General features: G+C 50.1%; 2 protein-coding genes across 2 annotated transcripts; one reads left to right on the forward strand and one right to left on the reverse strand.

Moving 5' to 3' along the window:
- The first annotated feature begins 766 nt into the window (after positions 1 to 766).
- On the forward strand, positions 767 to 12,601 carry ZSCAN18 (zinc finger and SCAN domain containing 18). Its single transcript, XM_062177478.1, has 7 exons — positions 767 to 851; positions 3,011 to 3,508; positions 3,979 to 4,137; positions 5,100 to 5,191; positions 5,537 to 5,639; positions 6,276 to 6,368; positions 7,554 to 12,601. The coding sequence occupies exons 2-7, from the start codon at positions 3,106 to 3,108 to the stop codon at positions 8,288 to 8,290; spliced, it is 1,587 nt and encodes a 528-aa protein (XP_062033462.1). The 5' UTR covers positions 767 to 851; positions 3,011 to 3,105; the 3' UTR covers positions 8,291 to 12,601.
- Positions 12,596 to 23,515, reverse strand: ZNF135 (zinc finger protein 135). The gene is given in 3 exon segments (XM_062177460.1): positions 12,596 to 18,636; positions 18,639 to 18,737; positions 22,873 to 23,515. Coding segments are annotated over 3 exon segments (1,812 nt in total). The 5' UTR covers positions 22,961 to 23,515; the 3' UTR covers positions 12,596 to 17,011.
- Positions 23,516 to 24,161: the final 646 nt, after the last annotated feature.

The following is a 24,161-nucleotide window of genomic DNA, read 5'->3' on the forward strand; positions in this document are numbered from 1 at the left end:
CATGAGAAGCCCATGTACTGTAGGACTGCACTCATATGACACTCTGTAAAGGCAAATCTCGTCTCAGACTACAGTACAGACCGTGGTGGGTGGGGTTATGGGTGAGGGCGGGCGTGCCTGCAAAGCAGAGTTCTCTATGCCTTGCTTGTGTTTGTGGCACCTGAGTTAAAATTCAAAATACCAAAGCAACCAAAGTAACTTTTGCTGTATGTAAATAGAAAACATTCAACATTCCCTGTGCACACTACGCCACACAAAACGGCCCCAATGGCCTCCCCAGAAGCCCTGACCCAGAGAAGCCCGGAAGAGAAGCGGCCCGACATGTCCTGGGCGTCCGCACTCCCTCTCCCCGCGGCCTCCCGCACGCTCCCCTCTGCGGCAGCCCTCCCGGACCCCTGCCGGCTCCTCGCCGCACCCAGGGCCCAGCAGGGTCTCCGGGTCCGCAGCCTCCGCATCTCCGTCTCCCTCTGGGGCCTGTCCGTCTCCCCAACACTGGATGCCCCATCCCTGTCGCCCTGCCCGTCCCCGTCTCTGAATCCTCAGCCCCCGGAGCTTCACTTCTGGGGGTCCCTCTTCATTTTTCTGTGCCTGCCTCCCCCGACCCTCTCCCACCTTCCCCCAGTGTCTCTGGTGGTCGCGGACGTCATCCGCTTGTTTACCTCGTTGCCATGGCATCGAAAGTGACGCAGGCCGAGGGAGGGCGGGACGTTCGGGCCGCGCGGAGCAGCCCCGCAGCATCCTGGGAGCCGTAGTCTGTGGCAAGGGTCTTCGCGCATGCGCAGTGCGGTCGGCCGCCATCGCAGCGCCCTGAGCTTGGACAACTGGAAGCCTCCTGACGTCGCTGTGCCTAGGTGGGTCGGGTGCCAGCAGCCGTCGGTCGCCGACGGGTGCTGGTCGTAACGGACAGACCCCGGCGCACTGCACTGGGAGCGTGTTGGGGAGGGCAGGGGGCGGCCCCGGGCGAGAGCTGAGGGCGCCTCCAGGGGAGTGTGGTGGGGGATGGGCGAGGGCGCCTCTCGCGGGGGCGATCCTCTGGGTGAGGGTCTCGGAGGGGAGGGTACGGAGCCCGGGGCACGTCAGGGGGTGCGATTCCCGGGGGCGGGGCCAGAACCCCCTCCTGGTGTCCGGGCGGGAGAAGGTCGACAGCGCCCTACTTGGGCTAGCAGAGGTGGGAGGCCCGGGCTAGGCCCGGGAAGGGGAGGGTCGTAAAGCTCCAGTCTGGGGGCCTCGAGTGTTCTGCAGGGGGAGGGGGCCGAGGTTCTGCGTGGAGGAGAGCGTCGGTGAGAGGCAGGGCTGAGGGTGCCCCTGCAGGGCGAGGAGGGGCAGGCTGAGGCACCAGGATGGGAGCAGGTCGAGGGCGGCACCAGGTGGCTCTCTGGGTTGGGGGCGCTGGCGCCCTTCCTGCGCAGTCCAGTGGGTGCGTTCAGCTTAGGTTAGGTGCCTGCACCTGCTCCGGGGAGCCCTTTGGTGGGCGAGGGGTCCTTGCCTTGCTGTAACCTAGGGTGATGGCAGTGGGGTGGGGAACGTCAGTCTTTAGTGATAGTAGTGGTATATATGTATATACACATACATACATACATATGTGCGTATGTATATATATATTTGTTTGTTTTAAAGTTTAAAAGTTTTCAAATCCGCAGAAAAGCTCCCAGGAAAGGCCTGCTGCGTACCCTTTGCCCTCATCTGCCAGTGGGTTAGCATTTGCGCTCTGTTGGCCAGCGCCGCAGCTCACTAGGCTAATCCTCTGCCTGTGGCGCTGGTACTCCGGGTTCTAGTGCTGGTTGGCGCCGGATTCTGTCCCGGTTGCTCCTCTTCCAGTCCAGCTCTTTGCTGTGGCCCCGGGAAGGCAGTGGAGGATGGCCCAAGTGCTTGGGCCCTGCACCCACATGGGAGACCAGGAGGAAGGGCCTGGCTCCTGGCTTCGGATCAGCACGGCCTGACGGCCGCAACGCACTGACCATAGCGGCCACTTGGGGGGTGAACCAGCGGAAAGAAGACCTTTCTCTCTCACTGTCCACTCTGCCTGTCAAAAAAAACCAAAAAACAAAAAACTTGTGCTCTGCCCTCGTGTGTTGCTCCTCCCCCTCTCCCAGTGCTTACCTTATCCCAGCTGGCTCCGCAGAGGCAGGTCGGGCTGTTGCTGGGCCCGCGACTCCACCTTCATCGCCCTGTCCCCACAGTGCCCTGTAGAAGTTTCTTTCCCGGCTTCGGAGCCACTCCGGGGCCGTGAGTTGCGTTTCTCTTCATGAGCCGTGGGGCTGTGACTTCTTTGGTGTTTCTCCCCTTGCGGCCTTTGAGGAGCCCAGGCAGGTTGTGCAGGACGTTCCTCTGGGTCCTCAGGAGTGGATCCAGTGTGTGTGTCCTGGGCAGAGACCGCAGAGGCAGCTGAGATGTTAGCGGTGCTCCCTTGCCTGTGTTTTCCGTTCTTTTACAGGAACTTTCCCCCTTTTATAATGAACAGCTAATTTGAGGGTGAATCCTGTGAATGTCTGTGAGCCATCAACCAGTCACCCCTGACACAGTAAAGTTAGTATCTACGAATGATTCTGGAAGAGAGTATAAGGCAGCGTATTATTTACAGGGCCCTGTGGAAGAACTGGGGTCCTTTGCCAGATGGGGTAGGTAAGAGGGGAACAGAATGGAGAGTCAGGAGCTTCTTCTGGGTCTCCCACGTGGGTGCAGGGGCCCAAGCACTTGGGCCATCTTCCAGTGCTTTCCCGGGCCATAGCAGAGAGCTGGATCAGAAGTGGAGCAGCCAGGACTTGAACTGGCGCTCATATGGGATGCCGGCGCCACAGGCAGAGGCTTAGCCCACTGTGCCACAGTGCCAGCCCCATCCCTATACTTTTTATGTTAACTTTTATATACACAGTATAAAATTGTGATTCCACTGATGTTCTTGGAAATAATTTGGCATGAGATCTGGGCGTCGTGGGTACACAGTTGAGCTCAGAGAGCCCAGCTTCGCTCCTCTGACTGGTGGGCATCTGTCTGTTGATGTCCTCTGCAGGTCCTGCGACTGGCTGAACTTGCCCGGGCATCCTGTCATCCCTGGCATCTCTGCCTGTTAGACACAGTCACGTTTTCTGGTGCACTTCTAGAAAAATGCTGCCTTTGGAGAGGGCGTTTGCCTCCCCCAGGAGCTCCCCGACCTCCCCTGAACGGCCCACTCTCAGGTCAGGGGCCAGAGGCCGGCGGGAAGAACCTGAGAACATCGCTGGGAGGACTGCCGCCGACCTCGAGTTCTCCCGCCTGCGCTTCCGCGAGTTTGTCTACCAGGAGGCTGCCGGGCCCCACCAGACCCTGGCCCGGCTCCATGAGCTGTGCCGCCAGTGGCTGAGGCCTGAGGCCTGCTCCAAGGAGCAGATCCTGGAGCTGCTGGTGCTGGAGCAGTTCCTGGGCATCTTGCCCGACAGGGTCCGGCCCTGGGTGGTGGCCCAGTATCCGGAGAGCTGCAGGAAGGCGGCCTCCCTGGTGGAGGGCCTCGGAGACGTCCTGGAGGAGCCAGGTGAGGCCTGGAAGAATTAGAATGCACAGCACAGAGCTCGCATCTAAGCCCTGAGGCTTGAGTTTAGTTTCCCTGTGTGTAGGGGCGTGGAGATGAGCAGCCCTGAGCTGGTAAGGCAGCTCATCAGTGGGGATCCAGCTGCCACCACCCTGCCCAGAGGAATCACCCTCAGGGTTGTCTCATGGGATAAGACAGTCTTCAGCTCCTGCCCTTACTAGAAGGAAACGGCAGAAATGGAGGGGGGCAGTCAGATGCAAAGACCAGCCTCTTGAAAATTGGATAAATATTCTGCGTACATTACTGGCTGGAGGTCTCCTTCATGTCTGAGGCTGTGGCCTGAGGGACGGGTGGTGGTGGGACCCAGGAGTCCAGAGGTCAGGGTCAGAATCCTAGGGTCTTGTTTATTCCCCTGTGGGTTTACCAAGCACACATTCCAACCTCTTGGGGTCACTTCCTTCCGTTGTTAACAGGAATGCTCTTGTATTCCCCGGCTGGCTCACCTTCATCTTTGAGCGAGGGAGTGTATGAGAGGCATGCTGAGCTGCTGTTGCCAGGTGGTCCAGCGAGCCCCAGCAGAGACCCGGGACCTGTGGAGATCCTAGCATCCCCTGAAGCATCCCCTGAGACTCGTGAGTGACCAGGCTTTAGGTGGGCTGGTAGATGGAGGTCTGATTGGGAGAGGACCGGAGGCAATGTAGCAGGTAGAGAGATACCCAGGTAACCTAGCTGCTGAAGTCCGTGCTGCAATTGTGCACATTATAAATACTGTTTTTTTTATTAAATTCAGAGTTTGTGCCAATCATGTGTACTTATCACATGGCCAAAAAGCATTAACATATAAAGAAAATGTAGCCTTCCCATCCCCTTGTAATTCTGGAAATGGAATCAGATGTCTTGAGTGCCCTGGTGCATCCCTTCGCACTCACACATGGACTTGCAGGGGGTTTCTGTCGAGCTTCCTGGGTCACTGCGTGCTTGTGCGTGAGCACGTGGAGCTCACACAGAGCAGCCCCTCGAGCTCATGGTCAGAAGTATGGCTCCTTAGCTGCTGAGTGCTGCCCCTGCTTGGCCCTTCCTTGTCCTTGAGTTGGAGTTCACTTGGACTGCAGTGTCTCCTCTGAGCAGGCGGCGTGTGGCTATATGTGAGCTCTCTAGTGTGTACAGCAGATGTTGCTCAGGACCATTGAGCAAACAGGGCATTTGATTTTTAGTATTTCACATACAATAGAAACTTCCGCATGGTTTGGTTTCCAAAAAGTCTGTGGCATATACAGTATACAAGTGCCAGCACTGTAAGTTATCACTGTAAGATTTCCACCAATCTAGTGGGTTAAAAAAACAAATCATTGTCTCCCTCTTGGCCTGAGTGGGCACTTCTGGGGCCACTGTCGAGCTTGAGTGTCTTGTTGTTCTGTTTTGTTTTCCTTGGCCCCTATTTCCTAAGGTGAGGCTTGGAGCCTGCTGTGACATAAGCAGGCTGAGCCTTCCCTCTTTTCCTGGGACCTATGCAGACAGATAGTGGGGTCTCTGGTTATTGGGGGGATACCCACCAGAGAGAACTTGTCCCCAGCTCTGCCGTCTCTTCTCCCAGCCTGGCCTGCTCTGCATCCGGTGCTTCTGGAACAGGGGAGCAGCAGGGAAGAAAGGACCGAAGAAGCCAGCACTGCGAGAGCCGAGCTGAAGGTGAGGGGAGAGAGGCCAGCCGGCCTTCTCCACTGGCTCACGGGATCTGTCCTTGAGAGGGAAGGTCTGTCCCACCTGGATTACTGGCATCTCCCCCTACCCTGTCGCTAGTACTCAGCCACGGCCAGGGACTTCTTGCCCTGAGTATCGGTAGTGCCGAGGTGGAGCAGTGGCTGTAGAGGTAACCCTAAGTAGAACCTGCATGGAGGGGACACCCCTATGCAGTGCATCTGCCAGAACCCGTGGGCCAGCTGGACAAGGTCACGGTCCACATGCTGGCTGTGGTCATGGGGCCACGGGCCCTTCAGGGTGAGCGGATGGCATGGCTGAAGTCCATTGTTTCAGAAGCCGAAGTCATTTCCAGAGGAGCCTCTGCACTTGGGAGAGTGGGGCCACCTGGATCCCTCAGAAGAGAACCTGAAGAGCTACAGAAAGCTGCTCCTGTGGGGTAAGACCTGCTTCGCGTGGTCACATGATCCACCCTCTTGGAAACACAATACAGGTCTTTGAACTTGGACTTGTTTATAAGGTCTCTGGTCTACACGTTCAGGTTCTGCCTGTGCCCCACGGCTCTGTGTTTGTAGCCCTTGCTGTAGAATCTGAACTCTCCAGATTTAGAAAGGCTTCCTGGCCCCCAGGCACCAACGTTCCTGTCCTCAGTGTAGAGCTGGGGCCTCCCTGCCTGTGTGGCCTCATGAGGTCTGTCTCCTCCATAGATGTTCTTGCCTGAGAAAGCCTCCTTTGTTGGGAGCCCCCAGCATAGGCTCCTGAGCCCTTCACAGTTTTAATTTTGTTCTTCTATCTTTAATTTTGCTTCCTCTGAGATGCCCTCCCCTCCCACCTGTCCTGCTGGCCCCTCGAGCCCCACCAGCAGACCCTCTTCTTGGTCCTTTTCTCTTAGAACTCCTAGCTTTCCAAGGACTCCAAGTGAGAGGCAGCTTTGTTGGGGGGGGGGGGGGAGTTAATTTAGCAAAAAGGACTTGGGCTGCTGTCTTGGCCCTGGGAAGCCCATAGGATGTGAGGCCCATCTGCTGCTTTTTGTCTCAACACCTCTTCGTGTTTTTGGTGCTTTAACCCCACTCAGGATATCAGCTTTCCCAGCCAGATGCTGTCCCAGGACTGGAGACAGAGGAGCTTCATTTGGTGGAAAGAGAATTGCCAGGAGGCAGCCTCTCAGGTAAGGTCAAGTTGGAAAGAGATGACTTGGGGATGGGTGGGGTGGAGGGCACACCTTTCTTCTGGAGTGGATGGGGCCTCCTCAGAGCTCTGTCAGTGTTGGCTGAAACCTCACCTTGGATTTCACACATTGTTCTCCTGGCCACTACTGCATTAGAGCGTGAGGCAAGAATCCAGGTATGAGCTCTTGCAGCGGAACAAACCACCCCAAAGCTTGTTGACTAAAAGAGGAACAGTATGAATTAACTGTGACCCTTTGGGTTGACTGGGTTCAGCTGTGTGACCCAGGGACTGGCTGCTAGGACCACACACACACATCTGCGGTCATCTGGAAGCTTGACAAAGGGTAGAATGTTTCACATGGGCTTACATAGCTGGCAGTTGGCACTGGCTGCCAATAGGGAGCTTGGCTAAGGCTGTTGGCCTGGGTGGTCGTTCACATTGCCTCTCCAAGTGGGTGGCTTGGGCTTCCTCAGAATGTGATAACAGGACTCCAAAAGGGAGCACTTCAGGTAGGTAAGCATCTATCAAGCTTCTGCTTGCATCATGCATGCTAATATTCCATGGGCTATAGTGTGTCACGTGGCAAAGCCAGTGAGGGTTGGGGAGACCCCAAGGGCATGATTCCTGGGTGAACAGGCTTCATTTGAGGCCTCTGCATAACCCATTAATTTATTACAGACTCATTTGGTCCTCATGGTGACAGACTGAGGCACAGCTCCACTTTTGTGGCCAGTGATGCCAAGGTCACCTCACAGGCCAGGTTGGCTGCTCCAGATCCCGTGTCTGAAGCAGGAAGGAGGGCGGTCCTTCCCCGTCCTTACACTTCCAGAGATGTTGGTTAGCTAGACTTGGTCGCAGTGCCACCTTAACTGCCAGAGAGGCAGCCGTGAGCTCTGCTAACGTTCCAGCAATTATTCAAGCAGATGAGGAGCAAGTGGCCGTCTTCTGAGATCAAGGAAGCTGGTGACACCGTATTTGCTGTGCCATCTTGCTTGTGTCCATGGCCCCTGGGTTGAGAGGGTTAACCAAGGCCACACACGCCAAGCACTTTTCATTTGGTGGCCCACTTCCTCCTTACTCAGGTCTTTGAGCTTGTGACATTGTTTTGTTAGTCCTGTTCCTGAAGCAGTTTGGTCTGTGAGCCCTGGCATTTGGGTCTGCTTACATTCTGACCTTGTTTCAGGCAGCGGGAGGCGGTGGGAAAGCAAAGGGAACGTGTGTGAGGAGGTCTCCATGCAGGCAACGCTGATGGAGAGGCTTGCCGGGGACATTCCTGTGAACCCCTCATTGGGCATCACCCAGGAGGAGGAAGAGCAGCCTTGGAAGGTTTCAGAGCCTCAGGATGGGGAGTTGAGCCCTGTCACTGTCGCCCAGAGGCAGTCAGTCATCCGGAAGCCTACCCAGGACTGGGGTGCAGCAAGGCCAGTGACCCCACTGCAAAGCCTTGGCACAAAGAGGCCCCACCCAGAGGAAGTAGATGGGCAGGGCCCTGAGTGTGTTTCGAGTGCGAGCCAACAATGTGACACGAGGAAGAAGCTGAATGCAGCTGGCCGTAGTGCAGGGTTCCGTGCTAGGCAGGACCTAGGTACCTCTGCTGCGGCCTGCCCTGTGGCTGATGAGCCTGGAACGTCCCGAGGGAAGCCGTATACTTGCATTGAGTGTGGGGAGGCCTTCGCGTGGATCTCACTGCTCATGGAGCATCAGAGGAGCCATAAGAGTAAGAAATGCTACACGTGCCAGGGATGCTGTAAAACCTTCCACTTCAGCCTGATCCCAGCTGAGCACCGGAAGACCCCTGAAGAGGACGACTATCCCCAGGGCCCCCGCCCTGCCATCTGTGCAGCCCACTCTGATGGGAGGTTCAGCAGGCTCCCGGAGTGTATGGAAGATGATGCTTTCCCTGTGCAGCCTGAGATATAGAGGGAAATCGCTATACTGTGGGTATCCTGCAAGATGAGTCTGGCTGGGAGTCCTGAACTGAATCAGGCCCCTTCAGACTGTTCGGTGGTGGCTTCCTGCAGTATATGTGTGGACACAGTCTGGTTTCTAAATGAGCTCATGTGGCTTAAGCAGTTAGAACTAGAAGGCGTGTGGGAAGCCCTCACCTTGTAGTGGACACACCCTGGGCAGGTGCTCACATAGGAGTGGAAGTCACTGGAGATGAAAGAAGGTTCTGCTTGCTTCTGCAGCCATTGTAGTACCACCTGCGTGCTGGATTGTGTGACATTGTGCGAAGTGTAGAATTGCCTTAAAGTATGTAATCTGTCAGCGCTTTCTTGAATCTGTCCTTGCCTCAGTTCCTCCTTTTTGAGCTCCCCGAGATTGTTCAAGCAGAATTCTTGCCAGCTATGCTTGATCTTTCATAAATACCTGATGTCAGATTCACTTCTGAACCCTCAAAAGCAGAAACTGTTTCCTAGTTCAACTTGTGTCTGTGTATGGAGTGGCTTACAAAGATCATACAAAAGCTTGGAGCCTAATAACGGAGGGGTTTCAGACCATTAGTGAAATCGTGACATCAGATTAGTGGGTGACCATCAGCCTTGTAAAACAATGAAGTAGAATCAATAGGTCAGAATGCATCATGTAGTAAAGGCAAATACTGTTTTGTGAAACTTCCAGCTATCGATCGAAGGATAAGAATTAGCTGTGCTGTAAAGTGTATTTCTTACTGGGGTTGTGATCAAAGGTTGATGAGGCAGTCTCTCTGCTGAACAAAGGAAACTAAACTTCCTGGGCCTCAGAAGGTATCTTTCGATTTGTGTTTAATCTCAGATCATAGCCTTGTTTCCATTGCCTGAGCATAAATCACTGTAGATAAACCGGTGCCTCTTTCCTTCACTGTGTTTGAGCAGGCAATCTGTGTAACAACCCCAAGTCACAGAAACTTAACATAATAAAGACTTTATTTCTTCAGTCACATTATCGCTCATAGTCTTGTAGTTGTTGCAGTTGCTTTTTCATGTGGTAGGAGGGGCACTCTGCTCCACGCAGTGATTCAGGGACCCAGCTCCATCCTTGTTCCACTGGACCCTTGGAGTGTGTGGAAGGCCACTCATTCACCTGGTAATCCACAACATACCTTCCAATTGTGTGTCCTTGGAAGTAACCCCATTCTCCTGGTCACTGGAGTAGGGTCAGGAACTGTCTACCCAGTTGTCTGTGTCTGCCAAAAATACTGGGTTCCCCTCTGAGCTGGTCTACTCCCATTCGCCAAGCTGAATGTGAAGTGAGAAGAGCCTAAAAACAACCTCAGCTCTCATTCTTAGGCAAATACTTGCTGTGGTAGGGGATTTCCCTGTGATGAATCCTACCCTCAACTCTTGGGGCTGTGGGGGAGTTGTTGTCATAAATCCCAGCAGCACTCCATCTCTTCAGTCTTATCGCTTGTCTCCTTAAGTGCACAGCTAAATGTGCCCTTTTAAATTTTATGTTTTAAAACTTTTTATTTAGAAATAACTTCATATTTAACAGAAAGTGAACAAAAATAAAAATAGTAAGAAGGACATCTACACACTTCTCAGCTCCACCTGTTAACATTTCACCCTGTGTGTCCGTGATTTGCATGTGTGCACTTGCCCTCCTCCCCATCTGGGGGTATAGATGTTCATATTTATTTATAAATGTCCATATTTCTCCTGTTGGGGACACTTTTTTTCTTTTTTTTTTTTTTTTTCGCTTGCCTGGTCAAAGTGATCAGCTTCTCCATCGTATGGGTACTGTTTCCTTTTAACTAGTAAGCTTTGTGAGAATGCTTAGATCATGCAAATAACCCTGTTCCTCATCAGAAAAGGCAGACTTACAGGGAGGCAGAGGCGGGGTGGAGGGTCTTCCATCCGCTGGTTCACTCCCCAAATGGCTGCAATGGCCAGAGCTGGGCCGATCCAAAGCCAGGTGCCAGGAGCTCCTTCCGGGTCTTCCACACAGGCCAGGGGCCCAAGGATTTGAGCCATCTTCCTCTGCTTTCCCAGGCCATAGCAGAGAGCTGGATCAGAAATGGAGCAGCTGGGACATAAACCAGTGTCCATATGGAATGCTGGCACTACCTGCTATACCACAGTGCCGGCTCCGACATCCCTCCATTTTTTGACCACTTTATCTTTGGTAGAAGATCTCCCAAGCTCATTTACCCAGCTATTCTTACCCCCAATTCTTCCTCTGCCCTGAAATTAGTCATTACTCCAAAGAAATGGTTCATCCTAGTGCCAGTGGTATTAGAGACCAAGATCTGAGTGCCAAGTGTGTTCACTGCTGCTGGGGTGTCTTCTGCTGAGCTGTGAAATGCATGTAAATATGAAGGGGTAAAGACACATGAAAGGTATGCATGTACATGTACTTACGGAAAGAGCAGTACTTCAATTCTTCTGTGACTCCTTTCATCCCACATGTTTATGTCCTTCAACACTGAGAACCCTAGCCTCCCAGAAGCAACATTAACTTGAACCCTGAAACAGGACAGTAGTTTCAGGATTTCCTTTCCCAAGCTGCTACCGCTACTACTGCTACTACTACTACTACTACTACTACTACTACTACTACTACAAAAAGCCTCTGCCTGCAGTGCTGGTATCCAGTATGGGCGCTGATTCGAGTCCTGGCTGCTCCACTTCCGATCCAGCTCTCTGCTATGGACTGGGAAAGCAGTAGAAGATGACCCAAGTCCTTGGCCCCTACACCCGAGTGGGAGTCCCAGAAGAAGCTCCTGGCTTCAGATCCGCCCAGTTCCTGCTGTTATGGCCATTTGGGGAGTGAGTGAGCTAGCAGATGGAGTCTCTCTGCCTCTGTAACTGGCTTTCAGATAAATCAATCAATCTTTAAAAAAAAAACACAAAAAACAACAAACTTTGACAGCACATGATCTTGGACTTTCAGCTTCCAAACACAGAAGAATCAACATAATCTTGAATGTGTAGCTTCCATATCTGTGAAAACCATCAATTTCTATTATTTAAGCCACCCAGACAGGCAGGCTGAGCAGACTAATGCCTGCCATCATCTGAGTTGAGGCAAGTTTTGTGAATCAGTGTCAACCTGCCTTGTGCAAGTTTTTATAAAAGATTTATTTGAAAGGCAGGGTGACAGATCAGGTGGAAGTGAGATCTTCCACCTGCTGGTTCACTTAATTGCCCACAACAGCTGGGCTGTGTCAGGCTGAAGCCAGGAGCTCCATCTGGGTTTCCTATATAAGTGGCAGGGACCCAAGTACTTAGGCTGCAGCACCTATTGCCTCCCAGGTGCATCATTAGCAGGAAGCTGGTTTGGAAATGGAGGGAGGCACTCTGATATGGAATGCAGGTGTCACAAGCTGGCTTAACACACAGTGCCATGACACTGCCCCCTGTGCAACTACTTTGAAAGCAAACAACCTAATTTTATTTAGAACCACTGTGACATTCTGTTACTTGAGCTTTCAATTTCATCTGTGGTGATGTTTCCTAAAGAATTAATGAAAATGAAGGAAGCTACAACAAAGGCTAAAATCCTTTCTGGACCTAGGTAGGGTATTAAAAACAAAATGTACACAAGTAACTAGGATGACCGTTTGCATGAATGTAAGTATCCAGTTATAGAGAAACTGAAAACTTATTTTTTTAAAGGTTTGATTGATTTGAGAGGTAGAGTTACAGTGAGAAGGAGAGACAGAGAGAGGTCTTCCGTCTGTTGGTTCACTCTCCAAATGGTTGCAACGGCCAGAGCTGTGCCGATCTGAAGCCAGGTTCTTCCTGGTCTCCCACATGGGTGCAGGGGCCCAAGGACTTGGGCCATCTTCCACTGCTTTCCCAGGGCACAGCAGAGAGCTGGATTGGAAGAGGAGCAGGCTGGACTAGAACTGGCGCCCATATAGGATGCTGGCACCACAGGTGGAGGATTAACCTACTGCACCATGGCGCTGGCCCCGAGAAACTGAATTTAAAAGGCAGTGGTAATTAAAACTAGCAACATAGAAAAGTATTAGTGTAGTTCAAGAAGATAAAAATAATTTTAATTGTCTAAAACATGGTGGTCTTGGTCAAATCCTAGTAGAGAAAGTGTAAAAATGAAAATAGCTGTGTTAGGGTCATGGGATTATAGGAACATTTACAAAGGGGCTTTAAAAAGTATGAAAAATTCACATCTCTTCATTCCATTTGTCCACAAATTTGTTGTAGTCCCCTCCCCCCAACAGTGTGTATGTGATGCTCCTTGAATTATGGTGGAATTTTATTCCAATAAACCATCATAAATTGAGAATATGGTATCAAAATGCATTTAATAATTATCCTATTAATCTTCATAACAGCAACACAGTAGACAGTAACAGTATGGATAATTTACTCCTGTGATCCAGTGACTGACAGCTATGGCTCCCTCTGCTGCCTAGCGTCACGAGAGAATACTGTACCACAATGGCAAAAACAAAATGTGTTTCTGATGTGATAAAGGCACATCCTCCCTGCTACCCAGCCTGAATCTATTGAAAATTGAGATTACGTTGTTCCCTCACCTGAGAGTCCTCGGCCAGGACACTTGGGAGCTGTGGGTTTCTACAGAGGGACCACTTCAGGAGTCTTGGGCACTGTTCCCACTTGACATCCAGGTTCCTGTTTTAGAATCATCCAGTGCCTTTGTGGACAGATTACCAACCCACTTAAGAGCAACCAAAGCAGGACCTCAGGTTTAACACCCTACAACTTCAGATTGTTTTCATTTACAACAAAATCCAGGGACCACCGCCCTTGGAACTGCAGGAACATCCACAAGGATTCTCCAGGAATGGGGTTGCTGCAGCCTAGATTCACTGGGACTCAAACTGACACCGCTAGGGTGGGGGTCCCTCTTCAGAAACAACTCAAAATTACAAAGAAAATCCGGTGCTTGCCCTTAATGTAAGGGGTTCATGAGAGTGACCTTAAGAATTTCATCTTCATTAACTGTGGCAAAGCCCTGATACCAGATTCTCAAAACATAGTGCAGCCCAGTCATTTCACAAGACAAATAAGCCTGAGTTTTAGAAAGGGCAGCTCCTAGAAGTCCCAGGGAACAGCAGCTGGCTTTTCATCTGCACCTCCAGCATTCCTGCAGAGCTCCCAAAGGCCCTAGCTGTCCCGATTTTACCAGACAACAAAATGATTTTGATTGATGATTCTTCCACTCAAGGTGTATGATTTTGGTCGCTAGTCACCAGAAGTCCAACTCCAAACTGCAGCCACCTTGACAGATCTTATTTCCCAGGTGATCAGGAGACAAATTCCAGGGTAGGGCAGCTGCTTGACCTTTTGACGACTCTGGGCTCTGCTGTCTTGAGTTGATTTTCTCCCCATGATGGTTCCTTCACCTTCAAGATACTGAGCTGTCTCCTTCCTCCTTTGTATGCAGAGGAGAGAGATAATCTGTCTTACCAAAGCATGAGGCCTTCCTCTTGGTGTAAACGAAACAACAAGCCACTTCTGGATACCACAGTCACTGTGGGAATGCCTGGCTCATAATGGCTGCAGCCTGGGCCCTGACCCAGGCACTCAATAGAGGGATGGTGTTGCTACAGTCAGCTCACTGGGAAGGAACCCAGTAAGCGCAATCTTTTGCCGAGTCACTAGGGCTGCCTGGGAGGGAGAAATAGGATCAGAGAGGGTGCTCCCTGCCTTCAGAGAGATTGTTGAGAGCAGTAGGCCTTAAACAAAGAAGCAAATAATGATCAACGTAAATGTTACAAAGGAGCATGTGGTGAAATTTCCAGAACAGGTTCCCTGAGAAATAGTTTAAGGGTTTGAGAAGGGAGGATGCATGGGTATTACCCAGTTTGAGGGGCTGGTCCCTTAAAGAAGCAGTAAGTGCCTTCCCACAGGCCCTGAGAAGGGTGGCAGATCAAGTGTGTGGAGCAGGGGCTGTCATACTCCAGAGAATACAAGAGTCAGCCTCATTGTGACCACCCCAAATATTCAAACATATGTTCTGGAGCAGGGCTCAGGGATCAGCCTTGAGTCAAAACCTTGATGCTTCAGACGACAAAATTTATGGGTAGCTTTATGAAAAACATGAGTTCAGAAAAGCAAACAAGGTTTTTTGTAGAAAGCACACAGATTGGCACATTGAAACCCAAAGTGGGGTACAGATGCCCAACCCTGCTGAACCTTGTCTTCCAGAGAGGTTTTTCTTTCCTCTGAAGAGTGGTAGGAAGCCACTGGAGAGTGTGAGGCAAGAGTGACCCAATTGTATTTGTCTTAAGAAATATCTTCTCTGAGAGTGTATTAGCATTGCTGTGTCACGAGCCATCCCCCCCAAAATGAATCACTGCCATTTTGTTTTGCTCACAGATTCAGTGGATCAGTACTGTGGAAGGGGCACAACAGGGATGGCTTGGGTCTGCTCTACCATGTTTGGGGCCTCAGCTGGGATTTTTTTTTTTTTACAGGTAGAGTGGACAGTGAGAGAGAGAGAGAGACAGAGAGAAAGGTCTTCCTTTTTCTGTTGGTTCACTCCCCAATGGCCGCTGTGGCTGGCGCACTACGCTGATCCGAAGCCAGGAGCCAGGTGTCTCTCCTGGTCTCCCATGCGGGCGCAGGGCCCAAGCACTTGGGCCATCCTCCTCTGCACTCCTGGGCCACAGCAGAGAGCTGGACAGGAAGAGGAGCGACCGGGACAGAATCCGGCGCCCCGACCAGGACTAGAACCCGGTGTGCTGGCGCCGCAGACAGAGGATTAGCCTATTGAGCCGCAGCACTGACCTCAGCTGGGAATTTAAAAGCTGACATTTCAAAAGTTTAGATGTGGACTGTATACCAAATGCGCACTTGAACTATGGCTACTGTTAACTTAAATGTGCAGCAAGTATAAAATGCACACTGCATTTTGAAGATACACAGAAAGAAATGCAAAATATAAATTCTTTATAATGATATGTTGAAATGGTAACATTTGGGCTATATTGGGTAAGTAGGACTTAATTTTACCTGTTTCTTCTTTCTTTTTAAATTGACTATTAGTATATTTAATGTTACCAATGTGGCTTACTTTTTTTTTTTTTAAAGATTATTTATTTATTTGAGAGATAGAGTTACAGAGAGGGGGAGACAGAGACAAAGATCTTCCATGTGTTGGTTCATTCCCCAAATGGCTGCAATGGCTAGAGCTGGGCTGATCTGAAGTCAGGAGCCAGGAGCTTCTTCCAGGTCTCCCAAGTGGGTGCAGGGGCCCAAGCCCTTGGGCCATCTTCTACTGCTTTTCCAGGCCATAGCAGAGAGCTGGATTGGAAGTGGAGCAGCCGGGACTCAAATAGGCACCCATATGGGATGCCGGCACTGCTCGCAGAAGCTGTGCCTACTACAACCAATGTGGCTTACATGGTTTCTATTGGGCAGTCAGTGCTTTGTGCACTATTTACTGAGACTTTTTGAACGTGCTTTTAAATGACACTGAAATTAATTCCACAAGCATACCAAGAGGCAGTGTTAGAAGACTGTTTTCTCCAAAAGAGACATCTGTTTCAGAGTTGTGATTTGAAAAACCAAACTGACTTGACATAACAACAGCCAGTCAATACAATGTCAATACATATTCCAAAGGCAGCAAGTCACCATTTAAAGGTTGTGGATGTCAGAGAGGCTGTGATTTATATTCAGTGTTCAATGAAATAACATGGGCCTTCATGTTAAAACTTTTATACACACATATAAGCTACTAAACACTAGGAAGAAGAATCAGTGAAAAACAGTTCTGGAGGGGATTAACTTATACATTTTCCAAAAGAGGGAACTCTTGTAAAAAGTGGTTCTGACACAAAGGTGCTATCACTCATAAGATCATGGCTTAATGAAATAATTTTCTCTTTTTCAAAAAATAGCAACATCTGCTTTTTAATGCCTCTGAATCCTGCAGAAAATTATAGCAGGAACAGAGCAGCAAGAGCTACCTTAGAATCTGTGAGACTCCATGGGAATAGCTTTACATTTTTGAGTCTTCCCATACAAAGCTTTTCAAAACTGTTGCATATAAAGATTAATTTGTTATAAAGCACTATAGAGATAACTAATTTAAAATCTGTTTTCAGTATACTGATACTTTGTCAAATGAGAGTCAAATCCATGAGACTAGCTGGCATGTACAACTTAGACACTAATCAGAAAACTTCATATCTAGGTAGTCAGGTATCCATGGGGATTCCATGAACACGGCATTTGTGAAATGCCATATTGTTTTTTAATGAAATATCGGTCAACTTGCACCATTCTAAACACCCTCCCCACACCAGTGTAATATGCAATAATGGCAAATTCTGACTACATTTGGTTCTTTTACATGAAAGGTATTTGTTGGATTTCTCACTACTCTGAACACCTCTGGTTTAGAATACGCTAAGTCCTTGGGCAGATACCATCCCCACTTCTCTTCTGTAGGTTGTATAACACTGCATTAATGGGCACTCGGGTTGAAAGTCCTCAATGCTCACCATCTGCACACTTCCCTGCTGTTTAGATCTGGGGATTGGTGGCCTAGAGCTTGGTGGTCCCACAGTCATTTGTCAAGGTGAATTCTGAGGCTGAGGAGTGTATTATGTGTGAAAGCTGTGTACAAAAGTGTTGTCTCTCAAGAGCATGACTGGGTCAAGTCTAGTAAGGAATGACCTAAGGTTTCAGGCTTTCCAACAGCCCTAGCACATGAGTGGGCCTACCCACTGTGAACTCTCTGGTGCTTGGTAAGGGAAGAGCTGTGTGTGAAGGCCTTCCCACAGTCTCTGCACTCATACGGCTTCTCTCCTGTGTGTATCCTCCGGTGCTGAGTTAGGTGGGTGCTCTGCCTAAAGGACTTCCCACAGTCCTGACATTCATAGGGCTTTTCTCCAGTATGCGTCCTTTCGTGCTGGCTCAGTGAGGAGCTATGACTAAAGGATTTCCCACATTCATTGCACCCATAAGGCTTTTCGTTGGTGTGAATCCTCTGGTGTTCTATAAGAAGGGAGCTCTGGCTGAAGGCTCTGCCACACTCGTTACACTCATAGGGCTTCTCTCCAGTGTGGATCCTCTGGTGCTGAATGAGGGGAGCAAGCTGGCTAAAGGCCCTGCCACATGCGTTACACTCATAGGGTTTCTCTCCAGTGTGGATTCGCTGGTGCTTAGTCAGGGATGAGCTGTGGCTGAAGGCCTTGCCACAGTCACTACACTCATAGGGCTTCTCTCCTGTGTGGATTCTCTGGTGCTGTGTGAGGTGTGTGCTCTGCCGGAAGGCCTTCCCACACTGACTGCACTCATAGGGCTTCTCTCCGGTGTGTGTCCGCTCATGCTGGCTGAGCGAGGAGCTGTGACTGAAGGTTTTCCCACACTCATTGCAGCCATAGGGCTTCTCTCCCGTGTGGATCCTCCGGTGCTCAGTCAGGAGTGTGCTCTGGCTAAAGGCTTTCCCGCACTCACTGCATTCATAGGGCTTCTCTCCTGTGTGGGTCCTCTGATGCTGAATCAGTGGCGTGATCTGGGTGAAGGCTTTTCCACACTCGTGGCACTCATAGGGCTTCTCTCCAGTGTGGATTCGCTGGTGCTTGGTCAAAGATGAACTGTGGCTGAAGGCCTTGCCGCATTCTCCACACTGATAGGGTTTCTCACCAGTGTGGATCCGCAGATGCTGTGTGAGGTGGATGCTTTGCCGGAAGGCTTTCCCACACTCATTGCACTCGTAGGGCTTCTCTCCTGTGTGAGTCCGCTCATGCTGGCTGAAGGAGGACCTGAAACTGAAAGATTTCCCACATTCACTGCACTCATAGGGCTTTTCACCTGTGTGAGTTCTCTGGTGCTGGATCAGTGGGGCGATCTGGTTGAAAGTCCTTCCACAGTGGGTGCATTTGTAGGGTTTCTCCCCAGTGTGGATTCTCTGGTGTTTGGTAAGTGCTGAGCTGTTTCGGAACCCTTTCCCACATTCATGGCATTCATAAGGTCTCTCTCCTGTATGTGTCCGGTGGTGTTCGATGAGTGCTGAGCTGTGACTAAAAGCCTTTTCACATTCCTGACATTTGTAAGGTTTCTCCTTTGCATAGGTTTTCTGTTGAGCATTTGACCTTGAGTTGGGCTTTTCCCTCTCTCTGTGTATTCCCCATGTGTGGGGGCCTTGTCTTTCAGGAGTCATTGGCTGAGTTGGGAGATCAGGGGTCAGACCCAAAATTGCCCTAAACTCATTCCCTTGGCACTGCTTCCGAGTGGGTATCTTCACTGGTGTAAAGGCCACATGTGCCACAAAGCTCTGCAGGCTCTCACAGCTCCACTCCCAGTGGCCCTTGGTAGCCTCACTCTTAGAGATCCATGGATGGTCCACAGGACTCTTTCTACCAGGATGACACTGTTGGGTATTTCCTCAGAGATGCTTTGCTCTGGAGCGGACTGTCTGGTTTCAGATCTACTTTCCAAGTCTGAGAGAAACAAAACAAGGACATGTCCCTTAATACTCAATCTCGGAGAAAAGATTTTGTGGTGGTTAAGGGAATAGAAGAATAAAAACGATGATTCTGAAAGGTTCAATGCAGAGTGGCTTTGACAATTTTAAAATACAGTTCTGCAAACCATGGAAGTAACAGGAAAAAGAAGGGTAACAGAGACTAGCCACGGGTGGGGAATTAGTAATAATGGGTATGGGTAGCTTGACAGGGGAGCCCAACGAATGAGACTGGGGAGGAGATGACAAGGAGACAGCATTCAGGCAAAATGTTCACAGGTGTAAGGAGTGGCACACCCTCCACTCTACCAGGTGACAACAGAGGAAACGTGACCACATGAGGAAGGACCACTGAGCCCAGCCCTCCCGTTGCTGGGATTCCATCTCATCTTGGCAGCACATTGCCATTGCACCACCTCACCCTAGATGTAAGGAAACCCACCAGCTCTCCCAGACCAGAAGTAGCTGCAGTGTCCACCCTAGGGGATGGATCAATGACCTGGGATAAAGGGAGTAACTTTAGTCTAGCCTGTTTTATCTAATAGGGGCTCTCCTGAAGGCAGAGGCTTCAGTCTACCCCAGTCACCAACACACCCCTAAGTCCACAGCAAGAGATGAGCAGACATTTTGAATGAACAAATATGCATCCCCCCCTCCTTGTTCTTGGCAGGACTGCCTTTTTTTTTTTTCCTTCTTTTTCAAAATTATTTATTTATTTTGAAAGAGGGAGAGGGAGAGAGAGAAACCTTCTAGCCGTTTGCTCACTCCCCAAACGGCTGGGGTTGGGCCAGACTGAAGTTAGGAGCCTGGAACTCATCTGGACCAGCTTCTTACTAATGCAGACTCTGGGAGGCAGCAGTGATCCCTCAAGTGGTTTGGTCCCTACCACACATGTGGGAGACCTGAAGTGATTTCCTGGCTCCTTGCTTCAGCCTGACCCAGCCCGGGGTATTGTGGCTCCTAGATGGGAGCCTGCTATCTTTATCTCTTTGGTTTTTAAATAAATATAAAATAACAAACAAACAAAAAAAACCAGCAAAGGGTCTGTGTTGTGGCACAGCAGGTTAAGCCACTGTCTGCATGTAGAACTGCCTTTTTGCTCAGGCACCCACCCCTCTCCACATAGCCATGTCCTCAGCGCATACTGCCCCCATCCCAACCATCCCAACACTGAACTAACCTAGAGGGGTGATAGAGGCATGTCTCCTATACTATGTTTTACTCCATTGAAAAAAAAAAAAAAAAAAGTAAAGCCAGATGGTTTGGCAGAATAGTGGCTTCCAAAGATGTTCATGTCCTAAACTCCAAAATCTGAGTATGATGTTGCCTTCCATGGCAGTGAGAAATTAAGGCTGCTTATCATTTGCCATTAGGATCAGAAGTATCCAGTGAAATGAGAAGAGTCCTTAAAAGTGGGAGAGAGAGGCAGCAGGGCCAGAGGCAGGTGATATGTGAGGTGAAACTTCAGAGGTAGATGTGATGAAAAGCCAAGGAGTGTAGGCAGCCTCTAGAGGTTACAGGTGCACAGGCATGTATTCCTGGAGCCTCCGTAAGAAGGGCTGCTGCTGACACCTTGATTGTGGCGCTTTCAGACCATTTTGGACGACTGACCTTCAGAATTGTAAGATAATGTGCTTGAAGCCACTGAAGTTGTTTTAGTTTGTCAGAGGGATGATGAGAAGTTAATAAAATATGTAAGAGCTTAGGGCCAGCGCCAAGGCTCAACAGGCTAATCCTCCGCCTTGCGGCGCCGGCACACTGGGGTCTAGTCCCAGTTGGGGCGCCGGATTCTATCCCGGTTGCCCCTCTTCCAGGCCAGCTCTCTGCTGTGGCCAGGGAGTGCAGTGGAGGACGGCCCAAGTGGGCCCTGCACCTCATGGGAGACCAGGAGAAGCACCTGGCTCCTGCCTTCAGATCAGCGCGGTGCGCCGGCCGCGGCGGCCATTGGAGGGTGAACCAACGGCAAAGGAAGACCTTTCTCTCTGTCTCTCTCTCTCTCTCACTGTCCACTCTGCCTGTAAAAAAAAAAAAAAAAAAAAAAAAAAAAAAAAAAAAAAAAACAAACAAACAAACAAAAAAAACTATGTAAGAGCTATTTATCAAGGTGGAGGGATCCTGTTGTAACCCCTGCTCACACTGGCCAGCCCTATTGGACACTGGTGTTGGACTATTCAGAGGGAGGGCCTAATGCCAGTAGGAAACTGCCTGTCACGGGGCTGGGATCCCCACTTTGTACAGAATTGCCTGATGATGCCTAGAGCTGGATAAGAGCTAAGAACAGAACCACTCCATCAACCCACAGATCACATGGCAGACCCCAGCCTGGATCCACTAGCCACAGGTAAGTGACTTTTAAATGATTCTCTGGTTTAAGCCACTGAGGTCAGAGTGTTTGTCCCACAGGAGCTGACTGAAGCACCACCTCAGAGCCTTGTACTTGCTGCTGCCTCTGACTGGAACACTGTCCTCTCAGTGGTCTCATGACTCAGTATTATTCAGCTTTACATCACTGTAACAAATACCGGAGGCAGCAAGCCTTATAAAGATTATTTAGCTCACAGGTTTACAAGTTTGAAGTCCATGATTAGGGGGCCCCATTGCTTTGGCCTCTGGTAAGGGCAGCAGATGGCAGCACATAATGGCAGCGGCCCATGTATCCAGAGGAATCTTAGGTCTCCAAAAAGGGAGTCAGAAAGAGATTGAGGGCCCTCAATCCCAAGGGGATGTCCCACCCTGTGACCTGCTTCCAAACCCCCACCACCTACATGTTCCACTACTTCCTATTAGTGCCCTGTAGGGACCACCCATTAATCATGGACCTTTGGTCCAATCCAATATTCAAACCTAACACTGAGGCTTCAGCTCACGTCACCTCCTTGAAAAGGCTACTCTCCTTCTCTGTGCTAAAATTCCTCCATCTTCATTCTAGTCTCTACCTCATTATCCATTTTCATTTTTTCATCATGTTCCACAATCAGTAATAATCTCACTCATATTATTATTCCTACCTATTTATTAACTCCCTTCCTTGACCAAGATTGTAAATTCAGCCAAGAGGAGGACTCATCTCACCCTGGTGTTTGGTTAATGTTCACTAAGAGACCGAGTAGTCAGTTTTCTGTGAAGATGGAGAGCAAAGGTGAATGGGCTCCGCCTGGCCCCACATGGCTACTGTCTCACCTAGGCACATGCTTTGTGAAACTCCAGGATGCACTGGCCATGGTTCTGCCTCTTGCTCCAGTGGGGAGATGACATCTGGCTTTGGGAACCAACATTCTGCCGAGGAGGAGACCCATGAAGTGAACATTTCTATCATAGGACCCTCCCTGATCCTCTGGCAGCTCCACCTTCAGTCTTTCAGGTCCCATGTGGCTGTGGGCATCAAGTGGCCACAACTGTCATGGTAACAGCCTCTGACGTTCCCTAGTGATTCTATTCCCACAGATTAGTTCCTGGCCACCTCTTGTTCCAGGGTGGACATGTTACCCAGGATTTGCCAAAAAAAAAAAAAAGCAAAAAAAAAAAAAAAAAAAGCTTTGCTACTTCCCCTACTGGCTGGCAACAGTGACCATTGTGAAAGTCACCTGGCAGACAAATAAGACAACTTACAGGCCCTTGACAATATGCCTGGGACACAGCTGCTATCTTCTCTGCTGCTCTAAGACCCTGGAACGGCACCCTGGGAGTAGTCTTGTCACCTCCAGAGGGGCCCATCTGAGAACGGAGAAAGAGGTCGCTGTGGTCTGAATGCCAGGATCCCCCTAAAATTCATATGCTAGAAACTGATTCTCAATGTGTTAGTGTTGAGAGGTGGGGCTTTTGGAACTGAGGACTCTACTCTCATGAGTGGGACTGGCCTTCGCCATCAATTAGGAGTGGACCCTCACAGCCACCGAATCTCCTGGCGCCCTGACCTTGGACTTGGCAAACCTATACAACTACTGTTTATAAGTTACCCAGGTTCAAGCATTTTGTTTTTGTAGCCCAAATGGGCTCAGACTGAAGTTTAGATGGGGGGAGGTCAGTAGTGAGGAAGCCTGCGACAGCACCACGGGAAAACCCAGGCCTACCCTGGAATTCTGCAGTCGGGGGACCTCGTATGTTTCCCTCACCCCATTCATCTTTGCTTCTGGTGTTCCCAGGTTGGCTCTGTGACTTGCTAGAAATACTGATCCTCTTTGATATTTCCTGTACTAACATGATCAGGTTCTTGAAGCCCAGATTTCTGCTTTTAAGGCCCAGCTCCACCTCCTATTTTTAAGCTCAGTGCATCAGAATCTGTGCTGCAGGCAGACCATCATAAACACAATGGTGGTCTCACCCAGAGATCAGAAGTCTGAAGGTCTCCAGCATCACCTCATGATACAGTGTTCTCTGGGTGGGCTCCAGATGCCCCCATTCCTCCTGGGTGAAGTCCACAACCATGTCCCCAAGGCCACTTGCTCCTGAAACATCCCAAGTGTCTTCAGTCAGACCAAGCCTGGCACTGGTCACTAGTGAAGGCAGCTGGTGAACAGGAACACCAGCCAGTCATGACGTGATAAAGTTCACATGGGTCTGGAGGTTTGGTTCAGGTTTTCCTCCAGAACTGTGAGTCAATAAATGTGTTCATTTTAAGTTGTCCAGCCTCAGGTGTACTGCTGTAGTGAGGAAGTGACTGAGACCTAAAGACTGACAAGGAGAGTTGGCTAAAGTGCACTCCTGGCTAAGGAAGAGTGAGGATAGCATGGGCCAAATGGGGACTCAGGTCGGGCCTGGGAGGGGTGAGGAGGTCTATACTCACTGGGACCCTGGCTGTTAGGATCCCGATAGTCATTCTCTGATCTTCTGGCCTCTTGTGGGAACAGGCAGCTCCAGCTCTGGGAGAAGAGGGAATAGAAGATGCTGGGTTGGTCTCTGTGGGGCTCTGGGTGCAGGTGAGAAGGGCTGCAGCTGAGAGACTGGGAACCAGCACCCAGGGCAGGTCCTCACTTAAGTGAAACTGGCTTGGCCTGCTACGTGACTGGTGCACTCCAGATGTTGCTGAAGAATAATCTCATATTTTCCTACACTATTCCACAGACATGGAAACTGAGACCAAGGAGGGCACATCAGTTGTTAGCACTAGTGACTTCCAGGGTGATTATGAAGGCACTCAAAAAGTTCATGGAAAGATGGAATTAAGTGATAAGGTTATTTTAGTGCCAAAGATATTGAAATCCATGCACAGTCATATTTCTGTTATTAGGATGGGAGCCAGGCACCATTTGGCATACCTCAATTTCTCTCTTCCCTCAGACGAGGGTGGTGAGCCAGCAGGCAGTCCCATCCATGGCCGGGATTACAGGAATTAAAGTATATTAAAGGTTGAAATGGAACCCAGCAGCAGGATACATGTGATACCGGGTCTGTTGCTGAAATG

Source organism: Lepus europaeus, chromosome 19 (genome assembly GCF_033115175.1).
Source record: "Lepus europaeus isolate LE1 chromosome 19, mLepTim1.pri, whole genome shotgun sequence".
Classification (NCBI taxonomy): domain Eukaryota; kingdom Metazoa; phylum Chordata; class Mammalia; order Lagomorpha; family Leporidae; genus Lepus; species Lepus europaeus.

What these genes read in the sequence shown, in the direction of transcription:
- ZSCAN18 (XM_062177478.1), top strand. Translation starts at nt 3,106, where the DNA reads ATGCTGCCTTTGGAGAGGGCGTTTGCCTCCCCCAGGAGCTCCCCGACC. An exon ending in AGACGTCCTGGAGGAGCCAG is followed by an intron (nt 3,509 to 3,978) that starts GTGAGGCCTGGA and finishes CGTTGTTAACAG; the next exon opens with GAATGCTCTTGTATTCCCCG. An exon ending in TGAAGCATCCCCTGAGACTC is followed by an intron (nt 4,138 to 5,099) that starts GTGAGTGACCAG and finishes CTCTTCTCCCAG; the next exon opens with CCTGGCCTGCTCTGCATCCG.